Source organism: Phalaenopsis equestris, unplaced genomic scaffold (assembly GCF_001263595.1).
Source record: "Phalaenopsis equestris unplaced genomic scaffold, ASM126359v1 Scaffold000297, whole genome shotgun sequence".
Lineage (NCBI taxonomy): Eukaryota > Viridiplantae > Streptophyta > Magnoliopsida > Asparagales > Orchidaceae > Phalaenopsis > Phalaenopsis equestris.
This window is the reverse complement of record NW_018164739.1, coordinates 1,119,060-1,144,248: the sequence shown is the minus strand read 5'-3', so window position 1 is coordinate 1,144,248 and position 25,189 is coordinate 1,119,060. Positions and strand designations below refer to the sequence as shown.

At 35.0% G+C, this 25,189-nt stretch overlaps 1 protein-coding gene across 2 annotated transcripts; it reads right to left on the bottom strand.

Annotated features, from left to right (window-relative positions):
* LOC110025254 (gamma-glutamyl hydrolase 2-like) lies at positions 1-25,189 on the bottom strand. Of its 2 annotated transcripts, XM_020725624.1 has the most exons (11): positions 24,939-25,189; positions 24,296-24,797; positions 24,032-24,118; positions 17,674-17,763; positions 11,698-11,792; positions 9,619-9,679; positions 9,290-9,379; positions 8,871-8,933; positions 7,311-7,399; positions 377-469; positions 1-266 (listed from the first exon to the last, which is right to left on the bottom strand). In XM_020725624.1, exons 2-11 carry the CDS (start codon positions 24,635-24,637, stop codon positions 218-220), a joined length of 1,059 nt encoding a protein of 352 aa, XP_020581283.1. In that variant the 5' UTR covers positions 24,638-24,797; positions 24,939-25,189; the 3' UTR covers positions 1-217. The 2 variants fall into 2 exon arrangements, with proteins under 2 accessions (XP_020581283.1, XP_020581282.1); XM_020725623.1 differs by having other exon boundaries at positions 24,296-25,189.

Sequence of the window (25,189 nt, the reverse complement as noted above, 5' to 3'; positions counted from 1 at the left end):
GTAGCATAACAAAAGAGAACTTATCATTCATTTTTATAGCTCAAGATGCAAAATGTAAAGGAAAAATATTCATTTTTATTGATGAAAGTACAAATTTTGCATGTAATAATGCTAACACATCATTGATAAATGGTAGAGCAAGTCTAAACACAATAGATTGACCAGGCCATGTAACACTCCAGTAAGCCTTCATGTAAATTCTATTGCTTATCAGATATTATGCAGTGTAACTCTCATCAAAATTGTAAACTTGATCGAAGCCCTTTCTGTAAAAAACAAAATAAGAAAAGATATATTAAAAAATTCAAAATGTCAAAAATATCAGTATAAGAAGTATCCAAAACAAGATTTAAAAATAAGAAAAAAAATAACATACCCAGCTTTACCACCATATGTTGGGTTGTAGTTGTAAATAAGATTGTCTCGAACCTTTTGTGCTGGAGGCCTTTTCGGAGATTTTCGAGCCTCGCTGTTCCAGGTTTTTTTTTTTTTTTAACAAAAAAAAGGAAGTTTGGATCAATGATTTCCTAAATCTTTGAAAATGGAAATATCATTCCTAATTTGAATGAGATATATTAGTAGGTTCTGAACTCATGCACATACGATGCAATTCCTATGTAATTGAACATCTAAAACCCAAACTTTCTTTTCACATATGTACAACCCAAATCTTTCAAATCACATCAAACATATGACCATTAAAATACAATCATTCTAACTTTTAAGAAGTTAAAATGCATCTTCTCATGCATAATATAGCATATATGTAAAAATTGAAGTTTAGCTGTTAGATATGTAATTACATAGGAAGGAATTGAGTGGTAGGTATGTAAAACTTTCAAAATTAAAATGAAATAAATCTTATATTGAAGTCACAGATATAGGAAAATCAGCAACAGAAATGCTGTTTGACAAACTCCTTTGAAATAGTATCATAGTGGCACAGTCTCAACTCTCAACCCTTTAAATTGAAGGGAAAGAAAATGAGAAAGAGGCAGCTAATGGCTAAAGCACAAATCCATAACATATCTTTTGACTTTTTAAATCTGATCAGCAAGCAGGATACAGTTGCACCATTCTAGATTATTGGATGGTTCACAATAGACCAACCTAGCTCGACCATTTTTTGGCTCGGCTTTAGGTTCATCATCATCATCATCATCAATAGGCAAATCCCGATTATTTCACATCAATTTATGAATCCGCCACCCCTTCATTTGTTTATATTTGATTTCTGTGAGATGTTTATTTTAGCGGAAATTTACATGCCTATCACACAATTCTTATGTATCTACATATCTCACACCTAAACTTCCTTATTTACATATATTGCACTTCGGTGGTTTAAATCTATGAATGAAAAAGTGTATTCCACTTTTAAAATGTAGTAGCAGTGCTATTTTTGATGTGAGATTTGAGTGTTATGTGTGTAAATATAACAATTTAGGTGTGAGATATGTAAATACCTAAGATTATGTGCTATGTATGCAAATGTCACTAACTTTATTTGGAACAAATTTTTTATGTCAATTTCAAGTCAACTTGACTTCTCCATCTCTTCTACCTTTTAACAAATTTATATTATTTTCTTGTGTCCGCCTTATTAGTGCATTTTTGTCCTACATTATATGTTGAAATTCAGAATAATGAAGAATGATACTATTGATATGAAATGGGATTATAAATAATCCTTACATGAATCCAAGAAAAGGAAATACGATAAAAAGAAAATAACATAAAAGAAAATATATAATACATATATCTCAATATAATCAATTCATATTAATTACTTGGAGATATATGAAACAACATAAATCATAAAATAGGAAAAGAAATAATTCCAATCTAAGTAAGTAAATTTAATCCTCATAATTTCTAATGGGAATAAATTCTTTCCTATTATAACTTCTAACACATCCGTTCAAGTTGGAACATGGTTGAAAATCATGTTTCACTTGGAATTGAAAACATCAAACAATGAGCAAAGAATATTATTTGTGAGGTAGAACTTGACGTCTTCATCCCGTACTTAGTAATCAAGCCCAAGGATATTTAGTTGATTGCGGTTGTCTGACTGCAGCTTTTGCGATGTTTGTAAGTAGATGGAAGATTTCTAAAAGTAATATTGCAGGTAAGCTTGCAGGGAAGTAGACAACCAATTGGAAAAGTTGTCGGATGTGGCCTGAAAAAAGAAAAGGAAAAGCTCTGGAGGTAGGCCATGCTGCAAGAAAAGCTCTGAAGGAGGGCTTGATACAAAAAAAGGCTTCAGAGGAGAGTCAGCTGCAAGAAAAGCTCCAGAGGGTCTACTGTAGAAAAGATTCTAAAGGAGGGCCTGATGCAGGAAAAAGTTCCAGAGTAGGGTCTGATGCAGGAAAAGGCTTTGGAGGAGTGTCTATTATAGGAAAAATCCTGGTGGAGGACAAAATGTTTTAGAGGGCCTGATGTAAAAAAGGCTCTAGAAGAGGGTCTGCTGATGGAATAATTCCGATGGAGGACCTGCTGAAGAAAAAGCTCTGGAGGAGGGTCTGATATAGAATAAGTTTCGGAGGAGCACCTGATTCAAGGAAAGGCTCCGAAGGATGGCATGCTTCAGAAAGAATTCCGGTGGAGGACCTGCTGCAAAAAAAACACTGGAGAAGGGACTGATACAGGAAAAAGTTCAAAAAAAAAGCATGATGTAGGAAAAGGCTATGAAGGACGGCCCGCTACAGCAAGAACTCCGGTGGAAGACTTACTGTAAGAAAAGCTCATGAGGAGGGCCTAATTCAGGAAAAAGTTCTGGGGGCCTGATGCAAGAAAATTCACCGAAAGAGGGTATGTTGCATGAAAAATTCCGATGGAGGACTTGCAGCAGGAAAAACTCCAGAGGGGGGCTTGATATAGGAAAAAACTACAGAGGATCTGATTAAAGAAAACTCCAGAGGAGGGTCTGTTGCAGAAAAATCTCCAAAGAAAGGCCTACTGCACGGAGAATTCTGGAGGGGTCGGCTACAAGGCAAGTTCGGCAGTAAAGGAGGACGGAGGAAGGCCAATGTATGAAATAACTCCTATAATAGATGCCAACCCTCATCCATGACGAAAAATACAAGAGCGGACATTCTCGTCTGAATCTGGAATGTATCCGGGACTTCGGTTTCAAGACTGAACATAATCAATTGTGGAAGAAGATAGTTCCGACCAGTGATGGAGGTCTTCCTTGCTAGCAGCAATGTGTTCGTCATTGTTGTTATTTAATTTCTTACATATTACACATTTCCACTGACTAGAACCGATTAAAACTTCTGAATAAACGTTTGGATAAACACCGCAATTTTGACAACGATGAGCGTCGCAATGAACTTGAGGTTTAGGGATTATCTCCCTTCCAATAGACCAAAGCTCCAAATTGCAAGCTTGATATATCAAAATCTTATGAGCAGAGAAGAGTACATAAGGTGATTCAATAGTTTCCTCTACAACAGATGTAGGCTGTAACAGAAATTGAGCAGTTCCATTAGTGAAATTTGGTGGTGAAGACAGCGGTAGAGATAAACTGGATGAGAAGGCAACTGTTTGTGGACAGGTGAAGTCTGGAAGGGAACACTGAACCCTCAGGGACTCGGCTGAAGAAAAGCATGCAGGGAAGCTGACAGCTGAACGACAGAAGAAAAACTGCAGGGAATTGGCGCGAGAATCTACAGGGAAGAAGGAGGGGGGCCGTCGACAAAAAAAAAACCTGCAGGGAGTGCGGCGGCAGAAGAAAAACTGCAGGGAAGATGTTGACGGCTAAGTAAATGCCCCGGCAACAGCTAGGCTTCAATCCTAGGAAGGGCACTGCAAGGAATAAGAAGTTTTTAGCGGCAGGAGACTCTAGGGTTGCAGAACGACAAAGATTGTCGGCTGCAAAGAATAAGAAGTTTTTAGCGGCAGGAGACTCTAGGGTTTTTTTCGATATCATATTGAAATTCAGAATAATGCGAAATGATATTATTGATATGAAATTGGGGGTATAAATAATCCTTATATGAATCTTAGAATAAAAAAAATAATAAAAAAGAAAAAGCAGGAAAGGAAAGATATAATACATATATCTTCAATTAATCAACTCATATTAATTACTTGGAGATAAAAGAAACAACACAAAGCATAAATTAAGAAAAAAAATAATTCCAACCCAAAGAAATAAGTTTGTCTCATAACTTCTAACAGAAATAAATTATTTCGTAATATAACTTCTAACATTATATATATCAAAATCATTCATTTTATTTATCACTGTCTTATCATCAATTGTTGTTACTTACATCTTAAAATTCTTATTTTCATCAAACTCAGATCCGGTGTTAGTGACTTGATGTTTGCCTAATAGCTAGAAGCATGTAGCATAACTGATCTTACAAAGTACCATATACCTATAAACAGTTTTCGAATTTTCATCAATATCACTATTTTTTCTAATAGTAAATTCATATTACTAAAGCAATCACATCAAAATATCACTCAAATCTCATAATTACATTAATGCATAAATATCATTTTCAAACTCACTATAATTGCATATCAGGTAATCACTTTGTCTTTTATATATTACTATAAGGCTGGACCAGTGGTTGAAAATTTGAGACATTGCAAGCTTATGGGGAAGAATTTTACATGTCAGTCTAAGAGGGTAATATTTGACTTAAAATAAGGGACTGTTAAGATAATGTTTGATTCAAAATTCTGAATCAAACCAACTAACTCAATCGTTTTAATTTAGATTTGATAAGTCAAAATCAACTTAATTGATGTGATTTAGAATTGAGGAATTTTTTTGAATCGAAATACATTAAGTTGAACCAATCAAACATAATAGAAAAAGTTCTACTTCCAAATGATCATCAACTATTATTATGTCTTGAATAGATGGGCGTCACCAAGTTAGGCTTAACGACAGCCTAGTCTCCCTAATGAAAGAAATAGTTACCCTTTACACACATAACGTTGACTCATAAAACATTTTATCAATTTAATAGTACATAAGTTACAATTTTAATCTAAAATATGTCACGACCTTACAATTTTAATCTAAAATATGTCACGACCCGACCTGGGACTTAAAATTAATTAATGAGGGAACAGACAGTTGGACAGTGATAATCAATATTTTCTATAACTAACAATTTATAATCCAAATAAAATGAAAGAGTAACAATTTATAATCCAAATAAAATGAAAGAGTCGCTAAATATAAATTAGAGTAATACAATTAAATTTATTTTAATTTAGGTTGTCCCCGCTTCTATAAACATTTCCTCTATTATTCATTTTTTTAATCAAATAATTCAACCTGAAATATTAATTTAAAACAACAATGAGCTACAAAAGTCAATGGGTATATCTATTTCTAAACTACAGTAATACAACGAAAAAATAACGTCATGTATGCTTGTTAGAAATATTATAAAGCATTTGACAAATTATTTTTTCAAACATAATTGTTCATGATAGTTCATAACATTCAATACGTTTTGCTATATCAGTAACATGTTCATATCATTTTATATATGTACAACCGGAACAGGAGCATTTGTCTAAAATCAAACTAATGATGATACATCAATATCAATATCTTTTTTTATTTACATACACGAGTACCTTAACGTTTTTTACGCTAGTAGTACTATAAAAAAGTAAACTTCATCATTATCAAACATACACATACAGTCTGACTATACAGCTCATATCATTCATATGTTCTTTTTCATTCAATTTTACCTTTAAATAATGCATAACATTAGTATCTCTAAAAATATATATTCATCACAATGATATGGCCAACATCTAAAATATCATATAAATCACAGTAAAATAGTGTAATCATGTTTCAATAACAATCAATGAATTTAATTTATAAGAAAAAAAATCTAATATAACTTAAAAGTAAATGCACTCACCTTGATGTAGATTGATTTGTCCTTTGATTTGCTTTTAACCTCAGACCCTTCAAAATTGATGCTTAAAGTAAACATATATATTCTTATTACTAAGATTTAATAATATTATTTAATTTTTGTAAATTGATATTTACTTGTTTATTTATATTAATTTATTATATTATTAATATTACATTATTTAAGCATTAAACTTTTTATTATCATTTTATCTTTTAATATAAATCCTAATTAACTTCATTTTGATAGTCAATATATAAAAAAAATTACTTAAAACTATCTTAGCATGAGCTTGATTATTTCTTCTGTTCTAGCAAAGGCTCTAATTTGCCTAGACCGCAAAAAGGTTTGTTCAAGAGATCCCTCTCGTCTTTTCATCGATTGCACAAAGGTTACTCTCCTCCATCGATACCAAATCAGCCCATCTCTTAATTCTGATTTAATAAAATTTAATTTTAAGAATTAATACACTTTAAATTAATTAATGAATCTAAAAAAATTAAACCACACAAAATAAAACCCTTACCTTTTATCTATATCCTCTTGATTTAGACTCCACATAGAACACAAGCAAGGCTCGCCCTTCTTTCTTTTCTTCTTTCGATCGCAGGCAACATCAAACACACTTGAGCCGCTCACGAGAATCCTCACCCACAAGCAACTCTTCTTCCCTTCGGCTCCCTCTCGTGCGGGATGCAATTTTCGTCGTCCAACCTGCAAGTTTGGCATTCTCACTAGCGTCCCTCCTACGCATTCTCTGCTCGAAGCCGAGGCACTGACGATGCGCAAGCTCGCTGTCTAAGTCGTCTTTATTCTAGCTTCTGCCCTAGCTCCTCGGGCAACCTCACGTTCCTGCTTGCTTCGTCGCTTCTCATCTCCTTTACGCACGAAGCAGTTGATGTTGACTTTTGCAAATGGCGTCGAGTCTCTGGTAAAAGAAACACACGACCTCTCCTTCTTCTTCTTCTTTATCTCTGTCGCTCGCTCTCTCTTCCATTTCTTTCCCCCAGTTTGAGCGATACTTAAGAATAAACAGTCTAGAAAACGATTGATTCGAATTGACACAAAGCCGTAAAAATTCATTTTCCTTTATAACTTTTTATTTTATTTTTTCAGTTATTACAAAACAAAGCCTTATCATCCTTTGCATCTTATTCCTCAAGCTTTGTACTTTCAAGTAATAAGCAATTGTCAATATAATAGCCCATGCTAAAATGATGTTGCCTCCATTTTAGTACTTAATGTTCTAAAGCAGCGTAATTTTCCCTCAATTTACCAGCAACCAAATGGACAGGAAAATATTTCTTGTACTCCAAACAGAAATGTAAAAGAAAAAAACCAAAAAATAAGAGTGAAACAAAACCATGAAATAATAAAGAAACTTGCAACGCTCCATACCTTATGAAGTAGTTCGCCAACAGTTGAGTAACTCGAACTGCATCTTCAGTATGTGGAATCATAGACGATCCCCACTCAAAGGCATTTTTCTGCAGTGGCCAATAAGCTTTGCTGTCAGAAACCGTTTATACCACGCTGTAATCTTCCACTCTGCCCCCTTTGCTGTGTAGGAGGATTATTGATAGAAAGATAGAAAATTTAAGAGAAATTTACATACATACCACAAAATTCCTATAAATTTACATATTTAACACCTGAGGTTTGATATTTACACTTACAAAACTTCCGTATCATAAACCTATGAATGAAAATGTGTATTTCACTTGTAAAAAGTTAATAATGGTGGTACTGTTTATGTGACTTCAAAGTTTTTGAGTGTCATAAATGTGAAAGTTTAGGTTTTAGATATGTAAATACATTAAAATTCTGTAGTATGTATGTGAATGCCCTAAAATTTAATAGTAAATCAATAGGTGATGATACTCATATATCAAGAATAATAAGCAAACACGATGCCTGCTATTGATTTGGGAATCGGATCAAGGGAATAGCCAAACTGAACTTTCACTTCAAAGAAGACTACAAGAAGAGACATCACTCTGGGCATCAGATCATGAGGGGATCAAGAGATAGGATCAGTTAATTCGGAACGTCTGATTTCTTGATCAAGATTATTGACAGAGGTGATTCTCAGATCACATTATTGGGATTGAAGAGGATATTGCCTGGAGTCCAAAAGTCAGACCATTGGATTATAATTCAGATAGAACAGGATATCAATGAGTTTAAATTTTAAACTTTTTGGATAAGCTTGTTTTTAACTTTTAATTCAGTACTAAATAATTTTTGTTAGAATTATCTTTTAGTTTGAGATAGTCCAATTAACTGCCAGCAAAAAGGATTTTATTTTTATTTGGGATTTCTTCAAGAGTGGATTAGATCTTAACCACGTCCTCATTAAATATTTAAAGACTTTGACATATATAGTAAATTCAACTACAAATCTCCCATTTATTTTTCTTATTGCTTTTCTTCTCTCTTACATCCTCCCTTAACCCCTATACTGTTCGGCTAGGCTTCCAGTAGCAGGAGCCGAAGGATGCAAAACCCATTGCTGCCAGCTGCTTCCAATTATAGAAAAAAAGTGGCTTTCGCAAAACCTAATTGGAGATAATACAAATGCAATAAATATCACGAACATAAACGTTTAAAAGAGATAAAACATAAACGTTTAATATGATGTTTAGTTTATGCTATATTTGGTTGCTATTTGAAATACAAATAATATGTACCATCAAACAAGCATTATAGAATTGAAATAAAAGCACAGCAATAAAATGATTTTTTGTTGCAAATCCGGTGTTAAGAATTTCCAAGGGGTGCTGCAGACTATTGCTAAGGCCATTTTTACTACATGTTTTACTCCATTTTACAGTACCATAATGGAGCACAAAAGACTAGACAGGCTTTGAAAGGGAGTCAACTTCCCCATACCAACAATAACAAAATGAAAGCTTTAAAGGATTTTACTGGATACTGTTTAATCATATTAATGAATACCTCAGGATGCCACTGGAAACAAGTAATCGGGTAGTTATAGGCTTTTGCAGTTGATACGTACACCTAGAAAAAGGAGAAATATCATGAAAACAAATACCTCAGATACAAAAAATAGACAAGTGTCAAACTAGACTCCTGACTATTCAGATTGTGCGATTTTAATCTCAGAATTTAAGAATTGTCAAATTATACCCTAGAGTAATTTAATGGGGGCTAAAATAGTCCTCACTGAGGACTATTTCAACCGTTATTAAAGATTCTAGGGACTTGATTGATATTTTTATAAACTCTGCGACTAAGATGATCCCTCGAAGAGTTAGCGGATCATTTCGACAAATTACTTGATACGATAAAGTAACTGCAAAAAATAAAAAATAAAAAAGGCCTAGAAACAAGAATTTCTTTAAACACCATCAGACCTCATTATTTTCATCCGTGCTAGTTGTCAATATCTTGAAGAAACTTGAGAGTGCATCATTCGCTTGCAACCTTCTTGGTGAAAGCCCTTCCTTTTTGTCAATTATTGTTAGCACATCAAGTAAGAAATGTTAAGTTATAAGTGAAAATAGTTTATGTTCGTATACTAATACAAAATTTTGATTGTAAAGCACATCAACTAGCATTTTTATGTATATAGCTCATATGATCACAAAAAAATATTGGAGGAAAAAATGATTGAACAGGTGCCACAAAAAAACATTGAGAAATAAAAATCTGAATAGAAAATTCATTATCTTAATACACGTACTCTATGGTTTTCCATTGCAAGGCACTCGGAGCTCAGCTTTCTGAGCAATTCTGGTGGAAACCTACACCACAATAGGGCATGAGCATGTAATGCTAATTATAAAACAAAATATTTGTTCATGTTAGAACATACAACAAAAAAAGGTAATCTAAAACTTAATAAAGCAGTGAATTCTTTTTGAGATAGAATGCACAACATAGAAGATGATATACACAGCAACAAAAAGCATGCACACATGCGCAATCAGGGTGCAGTGGTTCAGAGCTTGCACACTTGCTCATTTTAGATGAAACCGTTGTGCAAAATTCCGTTTAGAGCCCAGTTGGTATGGAAGGCAAGTTTGTACAAAATAAGGGTCTGCTTGAGGCAGCTTTTTAATTGTTTTTCTTTGCAGCGACCACAATGTTATTCAGCATATCTTTCTTGCTGCTTTCGCAATTTTTTGTGGTGATAAACAACTTTTTATAGCCAAATTTGCTAGAGTATGAAAATTGTGAGAAAACTCTTGCCCAACTTTTTTTCAATAATAATAATAATCACAAAATAATAAGAAAAATTTCTTGCAACAACTCCACAATAACTATTACAAATAAATAGTCTCTTCACACAGTCGCCTCTAAGGGTATATTTTGAGGCTCATCCTAAAAATACCAATCAAACTGTTATTAAGTTAAGAGCTTCAACTTGCACTGGAGAGTTCATGGGTTTGAGGGCTTCCATATATGGGTGCACGTGAATTTATAATTTAATTTGCTCAAAACTCTCAGGAAAAAAGTAAAACTCTTGGTTATTGGACAAATCCATCCATGGGTTGTTGCAGAAGGTAGCAAACACTCAATAACCATAACCCAACCGCAAGCATGTGTGCATGCACATGACACGTGAATGCACTTTTATGCATGCACATGCATGTATATATAGGTGCAATCGGGGAAAATTGCCATGGCAATAATAAAGGCCACAGCTGATGAAAAGATATGTGTATACGTGTAAGGATAGTGGTTGATCTAATTATATATAAGCCATTTCTTATATATATATAGGTTGGAGGCTATGATACGAGCCCCGACCATCCCTCATGCGCCTATAATTTGAGTACCACACCCTACACTCGGGGGGAATCGAACTCCAGACCAGAGAGGACTTACAATTGACAAGCAGACGTCCTACCAACTGATCTAAGTACAAAAAAAAAAAAGGAAAAAAAACATATTATTTTTAAGCAAAGTTAGCATTTGCAAAGCTCATAGCAATGTGCAAAGACATTCCTTTTGCTTTAAAGCCCGTAGCACAAACAAAGTGAATGCTTCAATTATTTAAAACAAATGAATCGCAAGAAATATTACATATTATTATTTTATTTAAAAATCATATGAAAAATTAAAATTGTAAAACTTTAATTTAAATATTAATAAGCCATGCAATATGACATATGATATATGAGAAACAACGCACAATATTAACTCATCATTGAACTACTCTCCCTTTTTTACCAAGAATGAGTGAAACATGTGCATCATGCACCAACCAACGCGAGAATAAAGCATATATTTTGATGCTTCGGAAGTATTTTATGATGTTAGCCGCATCTTTATAGAGTGAAGCATAACCTTAAAACTTCGTACTACACTTAAAATGCAAACTTCTTTGCATTTTTAACAATGTTTTAAACGAACTTGAATCAATCAAGTTGTTCATTTTGATTAGTAAACACATTTAAAATGATAAAATGCACACCCATGTCTACAATCTCAAAAAGAAATGGTTTACATATCTTCTTTGGTTTATAAGTTTAACACAGCAAACATAGTTTAACGTTGATGCTTTTTTTCTTCCTATTCATTATGAGCACTAATGCTAGGTGCCATAAATATCATCACCTAGGGCTTGTGTGCAAGCTGTAAGAGGCCATGGGAGCTTGCTTTTAAAGTAAAACATGGGACACATTTAACCGATAGTTTTCACCAAAGGGGCAATGTTTCATTTCCCAGCGCTCCAGCTATGCCAGGACAGGAATCATGAAGTTTTCCTTACTTTAAAAAAACTGAAAGGCAAAAGAAGGAGAATCAGAATGGATACCTTTCAAAAACGGATCCTCCAATATCTGAGATGTTTGCAAATTGGAGAGTAGAAGCTTGATTTTGCGCCTTAAAATGTTCGCATATAGCATGGTCCTACTTAAGTAAACAATACAGATCACTGAACTGAAATCAGAAGCAAAAAAGTAGATAAACATTGTAAATGGTGAGCACAACATTCTATTGCTTTAACTTATTTTTTTCAAAAGATAAAAAAAATGAAGATACTATCCAAAGATAAAATAGTTAAAAGCACATAAAAGCTACAATTATACCTCCCACCCTTAACATGGTTAAAAAGAATATGGGCACCGGGTAGTATTTTCCCTATATATATATATATATATATAGAGAGAGAGAGAGAGAGAGAGAGAGAGAGAGACTGTTGGTGCTTTAATTTTCCCTTGCATACTAAGCATAGCTTCTCTTCTGCCAAAAGACTGTTGGAAATAATTTTGAAAACAAAAATTTTTATATTCACACTAGAAAAACACTATGACTTGCTTCGTAAAAAAAAATGAAATAGAATAAAAAAATGCAAAACATGCAGTCTGCTGAATCATAGATTTATAAGGTAAAAAAAAAATATGAAGTGAATAAACCAGTAAGAAATGTAAGCATCCAAAGACTAATTTGAATATTAGCCCATAAAGCAGAGAGCATCCCGACCATCAGGGACATACTGATGTTGTCACTTTCAAAGTGGCTGCTGAAGCTCGTTCCTCAGTTCCACTATAAAATGATCAGGTTAAAAGTTTGCTAAATTCAATACTTCTAATGCCTTAAGATACTTAGCAATTTTCCAACAACATCATTGTATTTTCTCGAGTAACCATGACACCGGCATAACGGGAGTCGCGGGAAACTTCCGGCACGTCCGTCTTCTAGACCAAACCGGTCCAGACCTGGGAGAGCCGATTGGTCCGTCCACTGTGGATTGGAGCCTCCTTTCCATAGGGGGTTTCACTCCTAGTTAGCTCAGAAAATGTTTTCCTTTGCTAGATATTTTCAATTTTTTGGCATTAGTTTGTTTAGGACAGCCACTGACGTCCATCTTCTCCTTTCGAGGTTTGTATGTATTTTCATCCCGATCCCCTTCCGCGTCCTCTCTACCTCTCTCTCTGTCGCCCTCCATAGTTGCAGCTGCTATTGCTGTTTTTCTGCAGTCGCCTCCGTTGCCACCTTCTAGAATCCGCCTACCTCACTGCCACAGCCATTCCAGCCGCTCCTAACACTCTCCGTTGTTACCTACCTTCTGTTCAGCCCTCCTCCTTGCATTTCCCAGTCACCCCAGCTGTTACAACCGCCCTTAACCACCCTCCGCCACTACCTAGCAGCTGTTCCAACTGTGCCCCATGCTGTCCTAGCTGTTCCAGCCGCCCAAACCAATCCCCCGCAACTCCTTATTGATGTTCTAGCCCATGCCAAGCACTACCACAACTCATTCACCTTCTAAAAACCTTACCTGCTAAATCTGCTACCTTCCTACACCCCAACCTACCCATTCCAGCCCACCTTGCTATGTGTTTGTTTGTTTCTGTTGTATTTTCCTTTGAGTGTTGAGTTGTAACCACCTAATTGGCTTTATAGATATAATATTTGTTTTCCTATTGTTGTTTGGGTTAATCCGGTATCAAACAATGCCTATATTTCATGTGTACTCAGTCATGAAGGCAAATTTTATAGAACGTGTCATTCTGCTTGGATTTTTCTACTTGATGATCCACATCATGTTGTAAACTAGAGTAAGAGCAAGAAATTGTTAAATCCAAGCTCAGACCCATAGTACTTTAAATCCATGAGCTGAAAGTTTTCAAAATAATGTAATGCTAATGGTATAAAATAAATATTCAAATGTGAACAGTCGCGAAATCTACACCAAAAAAGGATCCCAGCCAGACAAACAAAAAGTCATAAATGAATGGCAATAGATCTAATCAGCTATTCACTCCAGACGACAACAAAAGAGTGTGTTTCCTCTGCAGAACGAAATAAATCTTTTCAAAATCTATGAATGAGCATTATGCTTCCAAGATGGCAAGCAGCCTTATTCATAAAACTATACCAATCTCACCTTATCATTTCACATTGATGTCTGACTCATTTATCACCAACCAAAGCTAGCCACCAACCTTTTGGTTCAGCCTTTTCCTTCTTTCTTTAGTGTAGAAGCCTATTACGTTGGTGCCTAAGGGCAAATTTATCTTTTATATGTCAAAGGGTAATTTAGTCTTTTATTATTATTATTATTATTAGTTATAAATAGGCTTGGTATGTCTAGCGTCGGGCTTATACATGAGCTTGAGTTGTCAGTCATAGATTTAGGGTTTATGAGAGATTTCCTACCTCTAGAATTATAGAAATTGGGAGAGACTGTCTTCCTCTTCAAATGTAGGTGTTTATCTTTGTATTCTTGTTGAGTTGTTGAATTATCGAAGAAATGTTGTGTTTACACTAATTCTTGTGGAAAAAAGAGCTGATTTTGACTTAAATCTATCAAATTCATATTAGAGCAGTTGATTTTAGTAATCAAAGAAAAAAAAACGAGTCATATGCCACGGACTAACTTTGCTCTAATCACTCGTGCGGCTTTAACACTCTCATTTAACATCAAATCAATCTAATCCTCACAAGCACAATACTTGGACTTGTGAGCACAAAGCACTCCTAAGAAGAAGAGTAAAGAGAAAGTAACACCTTATACTTGATTACTTGGAAGCTTTGATTGAACGTTTAGGTAATTTACAAATGAGCGAAGGGACACCTATTTATAGTCCCACTCCAAGCCATGAGAATATTCTAGAATTCCTTACTTTCTAGAGTATTCCATATAATTCTTACATAAATACATAATCCTAGATCCTTCTAGGTTTTTCTTGAACTCTCCAAGCTTCATTCTTGGAGTATTTTCTTCCTATGACCTCTAGAACTCGGTAGAATGCCTCTTCTAGAATTTTACTTCCCATGTTGCCATTTCCTTGAAGATGCGGGCGTGACACAGCTCGGGGAAAGCCACGACAATTTCTGCGGAGGGACGAATCAGGCACGCTCGGGAAGCTGATCGTGCTACAGTCGCAGTCGCGGGAAGAGAAGGGATCGCAGCGTTCAGAGCCGAAACGGTCATGGGAAGCTTCGCGGCCCACAAAATCGCAAAGGAGAAGCAAGCGACGGGCTACTACAGTCGCAATGGCGCTCATACATGACCGACTGGCGATACAGTCGCGATTGCACCGATCTGGGAAGGCAACGGCGGGCTCGGGGGTTACAAGAGAAGACAACGACGGGCTCGGGGCTTTTACAGAAGGAGGCAACGACGTGCTTATGGCTTACAGAAGACAACGACGGGTTCAGAGTGTTTGTCGGACCGCACTGTCAAACTGGAAAAATTATTCCATGCGGATTGCGTGCGGATGATATATTTCGGTGGGCCCCACCTAAAAGTTTTTATTTTTTTTTTAAAAAACGGAAATAATCCTGACCGTAGATCACCGTGATCTACGGCCAGGATCGAACACCGCATGCAGAGATGCATGCGGTGTCCGCACGCAATAATCCCCCGTCAAACTGAACCCTGCGATACGGTCGATCAGAGTTTGCTGCGATACAGTCGCAATCAGGCTTGGAAGGCTGCCCGTTGCCTTCGTGAACGAACCCTGCGATACAGTCATAATCAAAACTTGTGGGGAAGGCTGCGACGGGATGGTGAATGCGCTCGTGAAAGGAAATAATTGAATAAGAAATTAGAAGAGATATCTAATCAGATCTGAGAAGGAAGAAATTTCTCCACCAAGAGGATAGATTCTTTCTATGGAGTAGAACAGAACCAATTAGAGGACCCAGTATAGGATAAATTCTAGAGATGCTAAATTCGAGAGAGGCTAAACACGCTCGTTGAGATGCAATTCAAGACCACGCCAACGGCTCAATTTGCAAATCTTAATCAAAGATTGATTGGAGAATCCGTGGTAAGATCAAAATAAAATGAGATCGAGTGCGGAACATGAGAAACCTGAGGAACATGAGAAAGAAAACATCCACCATCACAAACCCTCTCGTAGGACTCTAATTGGGGGTAGATTAAAGATTTTTTATGGAAAGGGTTGGGCCAAAACATAAAGAAGAGATCGTATAAGAAGTATGGAGGAGCAAGAAGAAGAAAGGAGATAAGCAGAGGGGATATTGCTATGATTGAAGGAATGAGTTTTACCTACGATACATGGGGGAAAACAACAGAGGAAGAGGATGTTGGGGTGAAGATGTTAGAGTTAAAAAGTTAAAGATGCCGATTTTTTAGGGGGAAGGGGCACATAGTTGGTTGTATCGAGCGGAGCGATACTTTGTGGTATGGGGAGAAGGAACTCATGGCGGCAAGGTTATGTTTGAAAGAGAAAGCTCTCGTCTAGTTTCACTAGAGGGAGGCTGGATACTCGATCCATTCGTGGAAGAAATTCAAGGATTGTTAGTTGGAATGTTTCCAAGCAATTCGGTAATGATACCAACACGAGCAAGTTTATGCCTTGACTCAGGAGGAGACTGTCATGGAATATAGAGAGAGATTTGAGTTATTGTCGGGATGACTGAGGAGAATTTCTAAAGCATAATTGGAGAGAAATTTCATGAAGGGTCTAAAGCCCAACACACGAGCATCACTCCGACTATTAAGACCGCGGGGATTGAGAGGGACGATGGAACTAGCTCGGATGGTAGAGGACAAAACTCAGATGAAGAAGGCCAATAAGAGCAACACAGATGGAACGTCGCAATAACCACGACGATACCAGAAGCTTAAACAATGGAAGTCCAGAGGGAAGTTGCAAGGGACACAAATAATGGACCACGACCGAGAGCAACACTCAAGCTCCTTACAGAGACAGAGATTCAAGAGAAGTGAACCAATGGGTTATGTTTTCAGTGTGATGAGAAGTTTATCTCATGACACCAATACAACGATCAAAGATTACAAGTTCTCATAATGCATGACAAGGAAGTAGAGAATGAAGAAATAGAGAAAGCTGTGGGAGAGGTGGAACGCTCACACTTTTCCCCACCTTGAGAACAAGGTGACTTTTTTGGAGATGGGGAGGGTGTATTGTTAAGTTGGCGCCTAGCCTAAGGGCAAATTTGTAATTTGTATGCCTAGGGCAATTTAGTTTATTATTATTATTATTATTAAATATGTTTGTTATGTAAATAGTTAGGTTTATGCATGAGATTGGGTTGTGAGTCCTAGGTTTAGGTTTGGGAGAGATTTCCTACCTCTCGAATTGTAGGAATTGGGAGAGATCGTCTTCCTCTCAAATTGTAGGTGTTTATCTTTGTATTCTTGTTGAGTTGTTTGAATTATTGAAAAAATGTTCTGTTTACCCTAATTTCTGTGGAAAAAAAAAATTCTGATTTTGACGTCGAACTGTATCAAAATCTAAAATCCAAATCCTCGATAAAAAATAACAATGAGAAGGAACACAAATGATTTACCCAAATGGCTCATGTCACATATCGGAATGGACAGAAAAAGATGCTAATGTTCAATGAAACACATGAATAAGTTATTTAATTAGAATAGAAATATTTGATGAAATATAACTAATCAAATTTAAACTGCATCAAATTGCTCTTTTTTTTTTATCTTCACCAAAAACTGATTTAGTAAGTTTAGTACAATTTCCCAAACAAAACCATGAGAAAAAAGTAGCACTATTCCCTTTAAGAAAAACAGAACTTTACTTTGGTCTACATAAACAATTAACTGTGTTCCACTTCTTTTTCTTTTATCCACAAGATGTTTCTCAATTATACTAATTCAACTACCTTGGATTAAGCCAAAGAAACTAAAATATACAATCACATAACCAACATTTAGAAAGATATAACTGAACAATTAGAAGACAAAAATCTCAGATAAGTATGAATCCAATTGATACTTGCATGCAATGTAAGTATGAATGGTGTTAATTTCATGGCTGAAATAGAGGCTAACCTGACTGATAATCATGCTGATCAGCTCAAATCCTAAACAGATGGCAAATAAAGGAAAATGGTCCCCAGCGTCATTTCTTGCTAGTGTAAACTGGACAGTCAGAGAAAAGAAAGATTACAATTGATGATAATTCCTAGGATGTCTATCTGAAGGGATATGAGTTCTTGTCATATATGAAAAGTTAAAAGACAATGCATCTAGAGCAAGTGCAAAAAAAATAAAAAAAAACTATTATGCATGTGCTTAGCTGCTCCTTTTTCTTATGCATTACATAGAAATATAATAACAGATTTCACATTCATCATAGATAAGTAATAGAAAAGAAATATTCAAAAGAGAATCATTATCAAAACTATCATTAGCATATACTTGAAACCTTTTAATTTAATCCCACATTAGATAGTTGAAAAATATATTAGTACTGAAATACCACATGGCGAGTCTCGCCCATAGGCTTAAGCTTTCTGAAAGTGGGTTTGACCACGTGTATTTGGCCTACCTTCAGTTCTTCTTAGTTTATTCTCCTTAATAAGTGATATTATAGTCAATAGTTTAACTAGGATTGATTGGTTTAAGCTATTGATGTGGTTTGTGGTTCTCATGAGTCTAGTTTATCATCCACCATAGTTGGCAAAGTTAAAGAGGGGGTAACTTCAGGGGAGGGTGACTACAATGTAGGATGCAAATGGTTGAGTGGGTTCTTAATGCATGAACTTAATAAAGTTCAGTTTGAAAAGGAATGATGCTGAAGTGGAGAGCTCTCACATGAGGGGGGGCATAGTGTTAAAGCACATGAAACTTTTACTTCAAGTCTTGGATTAGATAAATGTAAAAATACCAAATAGTTGGCCGTCACTAAGCTTAAGGTTTTGGGTTGAAAATGGAATTGAACTTTATGAGTCTGGCCCAACTTCAGTCCTCCTTTGGTTCATACCCCCACCATAGCATTCTATTAATCATTTAAAGTTGGTATTATGAATCATCATTCTCGATTCTTGTTCAATACCGCATGAGGTATTTGGTAACTTCTTGTGCCCATGTGGCTCATATGTATCTCATGATTAATTTGGCAATAACAAATCCTGCATAGTATTATCTAATATTTTATTAAGTGATTGTTCATAGTTAATTATTTTATAGCAAATCTCAGAATGAATTTCATGTTTCACAAGGCAACCAGAAGGATTTGTCACTTTGATAAGAACTGTTTAGAAGATAAGAATACTCAAATGAACATCTAAAGCTCCAAGGGTAAGAGGAGTTCAGTGATTATGCTCTACTTATATTAAATGTATTTGATTGAGTTTGGTTTTTACCAAAGTCTTAAAAAAGATTAATACACAGTAAAATTCAATTAAATTATATTTCTTTGACAATTTATTTAGATTTATTTTTTTGTTTGTTTGATTTATTAATATTCATTGTTTTTATAATTTATACCAATCAGTAATCATTGTGTAAAAAACTATTTGGAATTAATTAAAATATTAATAAAAATTTATATGAGCTTAAATGCTTAATTATACCAAGAATAACTAGTATATATATTATGAATTTTTAAAAATTTTTATAGATATTTCAAAATTTTATGGCAGCTTACAAACTCATTTCTATTTTTACACAAAAGAAAGAGCATATTTAAAACTTAACTTCACGATAACTACGTAATAAATATTTTTATAGAAACATTTATGATACACTTAATAATTTGGGATTAATTTCTATTTCATTAAACTATTCCTAAGATTTTAAATATAATATCATGTATTATATGATATATTTTTTTATTAAAAAATAAAAAATTATTATTTTTTTAAATATTAGTTGTTTCCTCCATAGTCTATTGCAACTATGTTGAGGGTTCCCACATGAGGAGTGCTTTGTTAGTCATTGGAAGGCTACTTTAAGGGAAAAAATCATGGAAAATTTTAAAGAATTTTTAATAGATAAATTAAGAGATATAGGGCTTATATGTAACACATATTTGAGTTTAATAATCCAATAAATTTATGATTTTTTCATGATTGTAAAAATTTGGATTGAATCGAGTAATTGAACTAGTTAGACTGTGAGTCGGCCCTCATATCAGTTCAAACTAATTAAGAATCAAATTAATAAAAAATTGAGATCAACCCCCCTTAAAAACTACCAATCAAAACACTCAACTCTTAATTCACAATTGGTTGAGTTGATTTGAGTAGAAATGAAATGGAGATATAATGTTATATTCATACATATCATCACTTAACATCACTATTAGAATTTTTACATCATTTAGATTATTTTAATAATATTTACATCATCACGATTGAACCATAAGTAGATCCTAGTTGAACATTTCTTTCCGCGGGTTTAATATTTGGTCTAAGTCTAAAAATCTTGTATCTCTAGAACCTTCATTGTAAAATCAATTGGAGGGTTTTCAAGGAGTTGTATGAGGTTCATCCAACCTTTGCAAATCCTTGGAGGCTTCCATTGTGGAAAAAACTTTCCCATTTCAGTATCATAGGATTGTAGTAAGTTTCATTTTAAATTGTAAATTACTCTAGTATTAAAAGAGAAATTATATTAGTTTTGTAAAATTATAGTCATTAGTTCATATAAAAATTTCCAGAAAACTTAGGGTTCATTAATTCTCGTGTTATAGAGTGGGTAGCCCAGGCATTAAAATTAGATGGCTGGGTTATTCTTGCGCAAAGGAGTGATGGGAAAATGCTTCTACACGAGCAAAGATGTGCACTTGTGGCGCCAAAGTTCAGGACAGCGAGAATCCTAAGTCGGTGGATGGCTTAGACATGAACGTAAGTCAGTTGGATGGTTAAATCGTTTAAAAATCAATTGTAACTAATTTGCTCCATAGCTATCAATATTCTTGCACTTTACTTTATTTAGTTAGTTACTTGAGCTTTGAATTTAAGATTGGTGAATCATTTTTTAATTGTAATTGTGCTAAATTTGTAAAAAAGAAAATTATATAGTTATGCCTAAAGTGCTAATCATCTCTCATGCTCATTGTGTAGGGTATTACTTGGTGAAGTTTTGCAAAGAAATTATGAAGTATAAGAAGTGCACATTCAACTCATCCCTTGACCAGGAGGTAAGTGGCTCAGAGAGAAGACTTGTGAAGGACAAGCTGAGAAGACCTAGAAGCTAAGAATTGGACTTCCAAGGTGTGCTTAGAATGTTACCAAGAGAATTCCCAAGAGGGAAGGTTTGTTGTTAAGAGAAATGTGTCAAACTAAAAAGGAAGGCTAGGCTGGATGAGCTCAAGAAAGGTCTAGGGAAAACACTAGCCTAATAGTCGAGCAAGTCCATGACTGACAAGATTGTTAATGAGTAGTACATTGCTGTACTAGGACTCCTAATACTCGTAGCGTCATTACCATGATTTTGTTGTGCTGGATAGGTTCTATAAGTTAACGGTACCTAGAAAGTATAAATAGAATATAATGGGAGAAGTAGCAACATCTCTCTTTTCAATATTATTTGGGTGTATTTCTGTTTACAAAGCTCAGTCACCTTAGACAGAGCTATGATAAATAGTACTTAGAAGAGGAGCATAAAAAGTACAAATTTCCACCCACAAAACACACCCAGGCTGACGTATTCAATAAATATGTTGTGTCTCTATTAGAAGATTTAACTCGCGAAACCCTAAGACATTGGATGAAATATTGTAGTATATCCAATTTACATTCAGCAAGGTCATTCACAATTCAATTAAGTAAGCTCCAATCAGGCATGCATGTGATGTTTGCCTCAAAATCCTTTTAACTAGGGAGTTCTTGATTATATCAACGATCCTTGAGAAAAGGGAAGAATGACTCAGAAGGATATAGAGATTCCTAAAGAGAATCAAAATAAAATTACAAGACCACTCGCCAAGCCTCAGCAAAGTTATAAATGTTGGCATGACTAATAGTGAGTAGAAAAATTTTAAAAGGTGTATCTCATGTAGGGAAAAATCGAACTAATTACGGATGCTTTGTTCAAGATTTTGAAGAAAATTAGCGACAACTCATACTAGTTGCCTGTAGTTGTCGTCATCAAAGTCTAGGCGAACGTAGAAAATCTAAAATAATTCAACCCTTCAATGCGAGATGATGAATTAAAAAAAATCCTTGCTTCCTCTTGTTGACCTAGCCCCAAGCCAATAGATCACCTATTTAAGAAAAGAAACAGAACAACCTGTACCAAAAATAAGTTGTTTATCAAATTAGGAAAAAAATAAGACTTATTGTCTCTTAAGTAAAATGACATAACTAATCTTTTAAAAAGTTGGAGCATAATAAAAAAAGTTGTGACTCAATGAGAAGGCATGCGAATAACAAGCTAAGAAGAGGACTTTTGAGTGTTTCTCCATATTATCAATAGGAAAACTGAGCTGGTTGGTATGTTGTTGAAAGAAATTTGTCGAAAATGAGAAAATTTGATAAAGCTGAGAGAAACACAAAATATATCTTAAACAGAAGCTAGCTTGAGAGTCACGTAACTTCATGACCAAAAAGATTGCTATAGAGCAATTACGTTGTTAATTTGGTGCCAAAAATGTACGAAGTTGATGTCGTAATCAAAATAGTGTCATTGTAATTTACAAACTGAAAGTTATGATTTCTAGTGATTAATGTCTTCATGTTTCTATTATTTTTTATACGACCAACACTGTTTTATATAAATGGATGTTATTCAAAGGTCGATTGAAATTTTCTATAAAATATGAGAGAGAGAGAGACTACTAGAAGTTAAGGAAATAATAGTTTCTTGTATCACATAAGAATACTGATTAGCAATCCTATTCCATCTTTGCCTGCTCAAATGTTGTTGGTCTGATCCTATTATGGTGACTCGTTGGTTGAATTCAATTTCTTTTGATTGTTGTTATAATTCTATAATATACATGCATGATTACAGTTGCAGGTTGACTTGTCAAACTTCCTAAAAGAGCCATTAAAATATTTGGAAAACAAACTTTTCATTCTTTCAAGTAAGAAAATAATATATTCTTTCCTTTCTTGCACCATACTTAAAAGAAACATACTATTAGTCTTGTTTCTTATATTATATAATTGTTATTGCAAGATTATCTATTACCGTTGAATCAGGTACAGCTTTTACTACTATAGTTCTATCACCGATTCCATACAAATCATGAAGCTTCGAGCCCATTCGATTATAAATAGATACTTTAACTTACCACTAACAATTATCTTTTCTTCCACATAAATATAGGTGACAGTTTGATGATCTCTTCAAAATTTGATTTTTCAAAATCTTGTAACCAAACTTGGGAAGAATAAGCACTCGTTACATTAATGATGTCATCACAAACAGCTAAATTTATAATAATCAATCAGTAAACTTATTTACTTCAACAATTTTAACTTTCCAATCCCTATCCACTATTCTCTCTACTCCATTCACATCATAAAATTTACATGACATAGAATGGCTTATAAAAATACCCAACGTCTTTGAAATTTCCACTTTCTATTAGATTTCTTGTAAATATGTACTTAAGTGCTTTCATAAGCATTGTGTCTTTCCAATATCCACTATTATCTCTACTCCATTCACATTAAAAAAATTGCTTGACATTGAATAGCTTATAAACCCAAGGTCAATGGAATTTCCACTTTCTACTAGATTTCTTGTAAATATGTTATACACGTGCTTTTATAAGCATTGGGTGTACAAATTCTTGTAAACATGTAATACTCGTGTGCTTTTCTAAGCATCGTCTCTACAAATTTTACACAGTGAAGATAATTTTAACTTGTTAAAATACCCATGTCCGTTTTTTTTTTTCTCTACAGTTGGATAAACTAATGATAAAATACCCATGTCCGTTTTTTTTTTTCTCTACAGTTGGATAAACTAATGAATTCGCTTGCAGGTGACATATTAGCCAACTTTTGCCTACTTTCATCATAATCAATGCACTTTCTCTTCTGAGAATACCCTAAAAAAACATCTACTTTGGATTCCTACATTTATTTTGTACACAAATTTCAGAAGTTTATTAGCCTAATATCAACCATTTAGGGAACAATGTCAGTGAATTGTAAACAAGAGGATGAGGAACTATCTAAAAACTATGGCCATCTTACCAGCATAAATCTGTAACATCCAAGCATCATGCTGAAGAACGAAGCAAGTGAAGCATGCCAACATATGTTTTTTTTTTTTGGCTAAACAGCGTCAAAAACAATAGCAACAAATTTAGCGAACAGTGTTGACAGAATATGAGCATGATCAAAAGCAGCAACTATAGATGATGGAGGCAGTGCAGGAAATCCTCTTTAAACTTCAAAAATGACATATTTCTTGGACAATTATCAAAATAAAATAGTAAAGTTACCTCAAAAACCTTCTTTACTGTCTCAAAATACAAGCCCTCTTTAGCCCATCCCCCTGTAAACAGGATGCCATTCACCAGCTCGAGTTTCTACAGAAAATATGCAACTAACGCAAATTTTTCAACATCAAACAAATAAAACCAATAAATGCATCATAGACCCGTTCACGAACACAATTAAGAAACAGCATTCTACTTGATAATTGAATGAATCAGATGCTAAGGGGGAATGAAAAAAAGGAGAGGAGATGGACTTGAGAAACTCACGTCGGAGATGATATCCCAAGGCTCGTTGTAAATAAGAGGAATGACGCGAGCGCCGGCGGACTCGATGAACTTGACGTAAGAGGCCGGGATGTTGGAGGCGTCGGTAGAGTTGCTGAGCCTCCCGGTGGCGCCATCTCCGGGGTGAGTGACGATACCGATCACCGGCTGGTAATAGAGTGAGGGATCCGGCGAAGGGCAGATTTCCCCAGAAATGGCACCATGACGGAGCTGCTCGTTCGCCCACTCTTCTCCCGGTGAAAGGATGGGTTGAGATGAAGAGGCAGAGGCGGCGGCGGAGATAGAGAAGGCGATGAGCAGGGATGCAAGGAGAAATCTCCACATCGCCGGCTTGACAGAGCAGATGCGTAATCAGATAGAAAGGTAGCCTTACGCTTCACTCCAAAATCACCCCGCTATCGAAAAACAATAATTGCTGTTGACCAAAGGTGCTGATTCTGAGAAAAATATTAGACGTCCCTTTGTCTTGACTGCCAAACCTGATCTAAAAAATATTGGAACTCCTCAGATCTTAGAAGGATTGGCTACTCTCAACATTACCGAGACACCTATTCCTCCCTCACTGAAGTTCATGATGACTAATCTGAAATATGTGGTTATAATCGTACCGTCTGCAGATACTTACTAATTTTGGAGATCCCAAATGATCAAGATTATAAAAGCCAATGGGTCTGTGGGCTTTCTTGATGGCAGCTTACCTCTTCCCACGCCACAGATTATCGTCGACACAGGTATACCTTTGGTAAACCCTGGTTATACGAAGTGACAGCTGCTCTAAATTCCACAATGTCTGCCATCTGAACTGTTTTGAAGAAATGATTGCAAGCAATCAATCATTCTCGGGTCATACAGTTAAAGAATGAATTGCACAATGTG

Excerpts from the sequence above, each read along its gene's own strand:
- LOC110025254 (XM_020725623.1), bottom strand. The coding sequence starts at position 24,637 with ATGTGGAGATTTCTCCTTGCATCCCTGCTCATCGCCTTCTCTATCTCC. Across the intron at positions 9,380-9,618 it reads TTGCAATGGAAAACCATAGA|GAAGGGCTTTCACCAAGAAG; the intron begins GTACGTGTATTA and ends ATTGACAAAAAG. Across the intron at positions 8,934-9,289 it reads GCACGGATGAAAATAATGAG|GTGTACGTATCAACTGCAAA; the intron begins GTCTGATGGTGT and ends TCCTTTTTCTAG.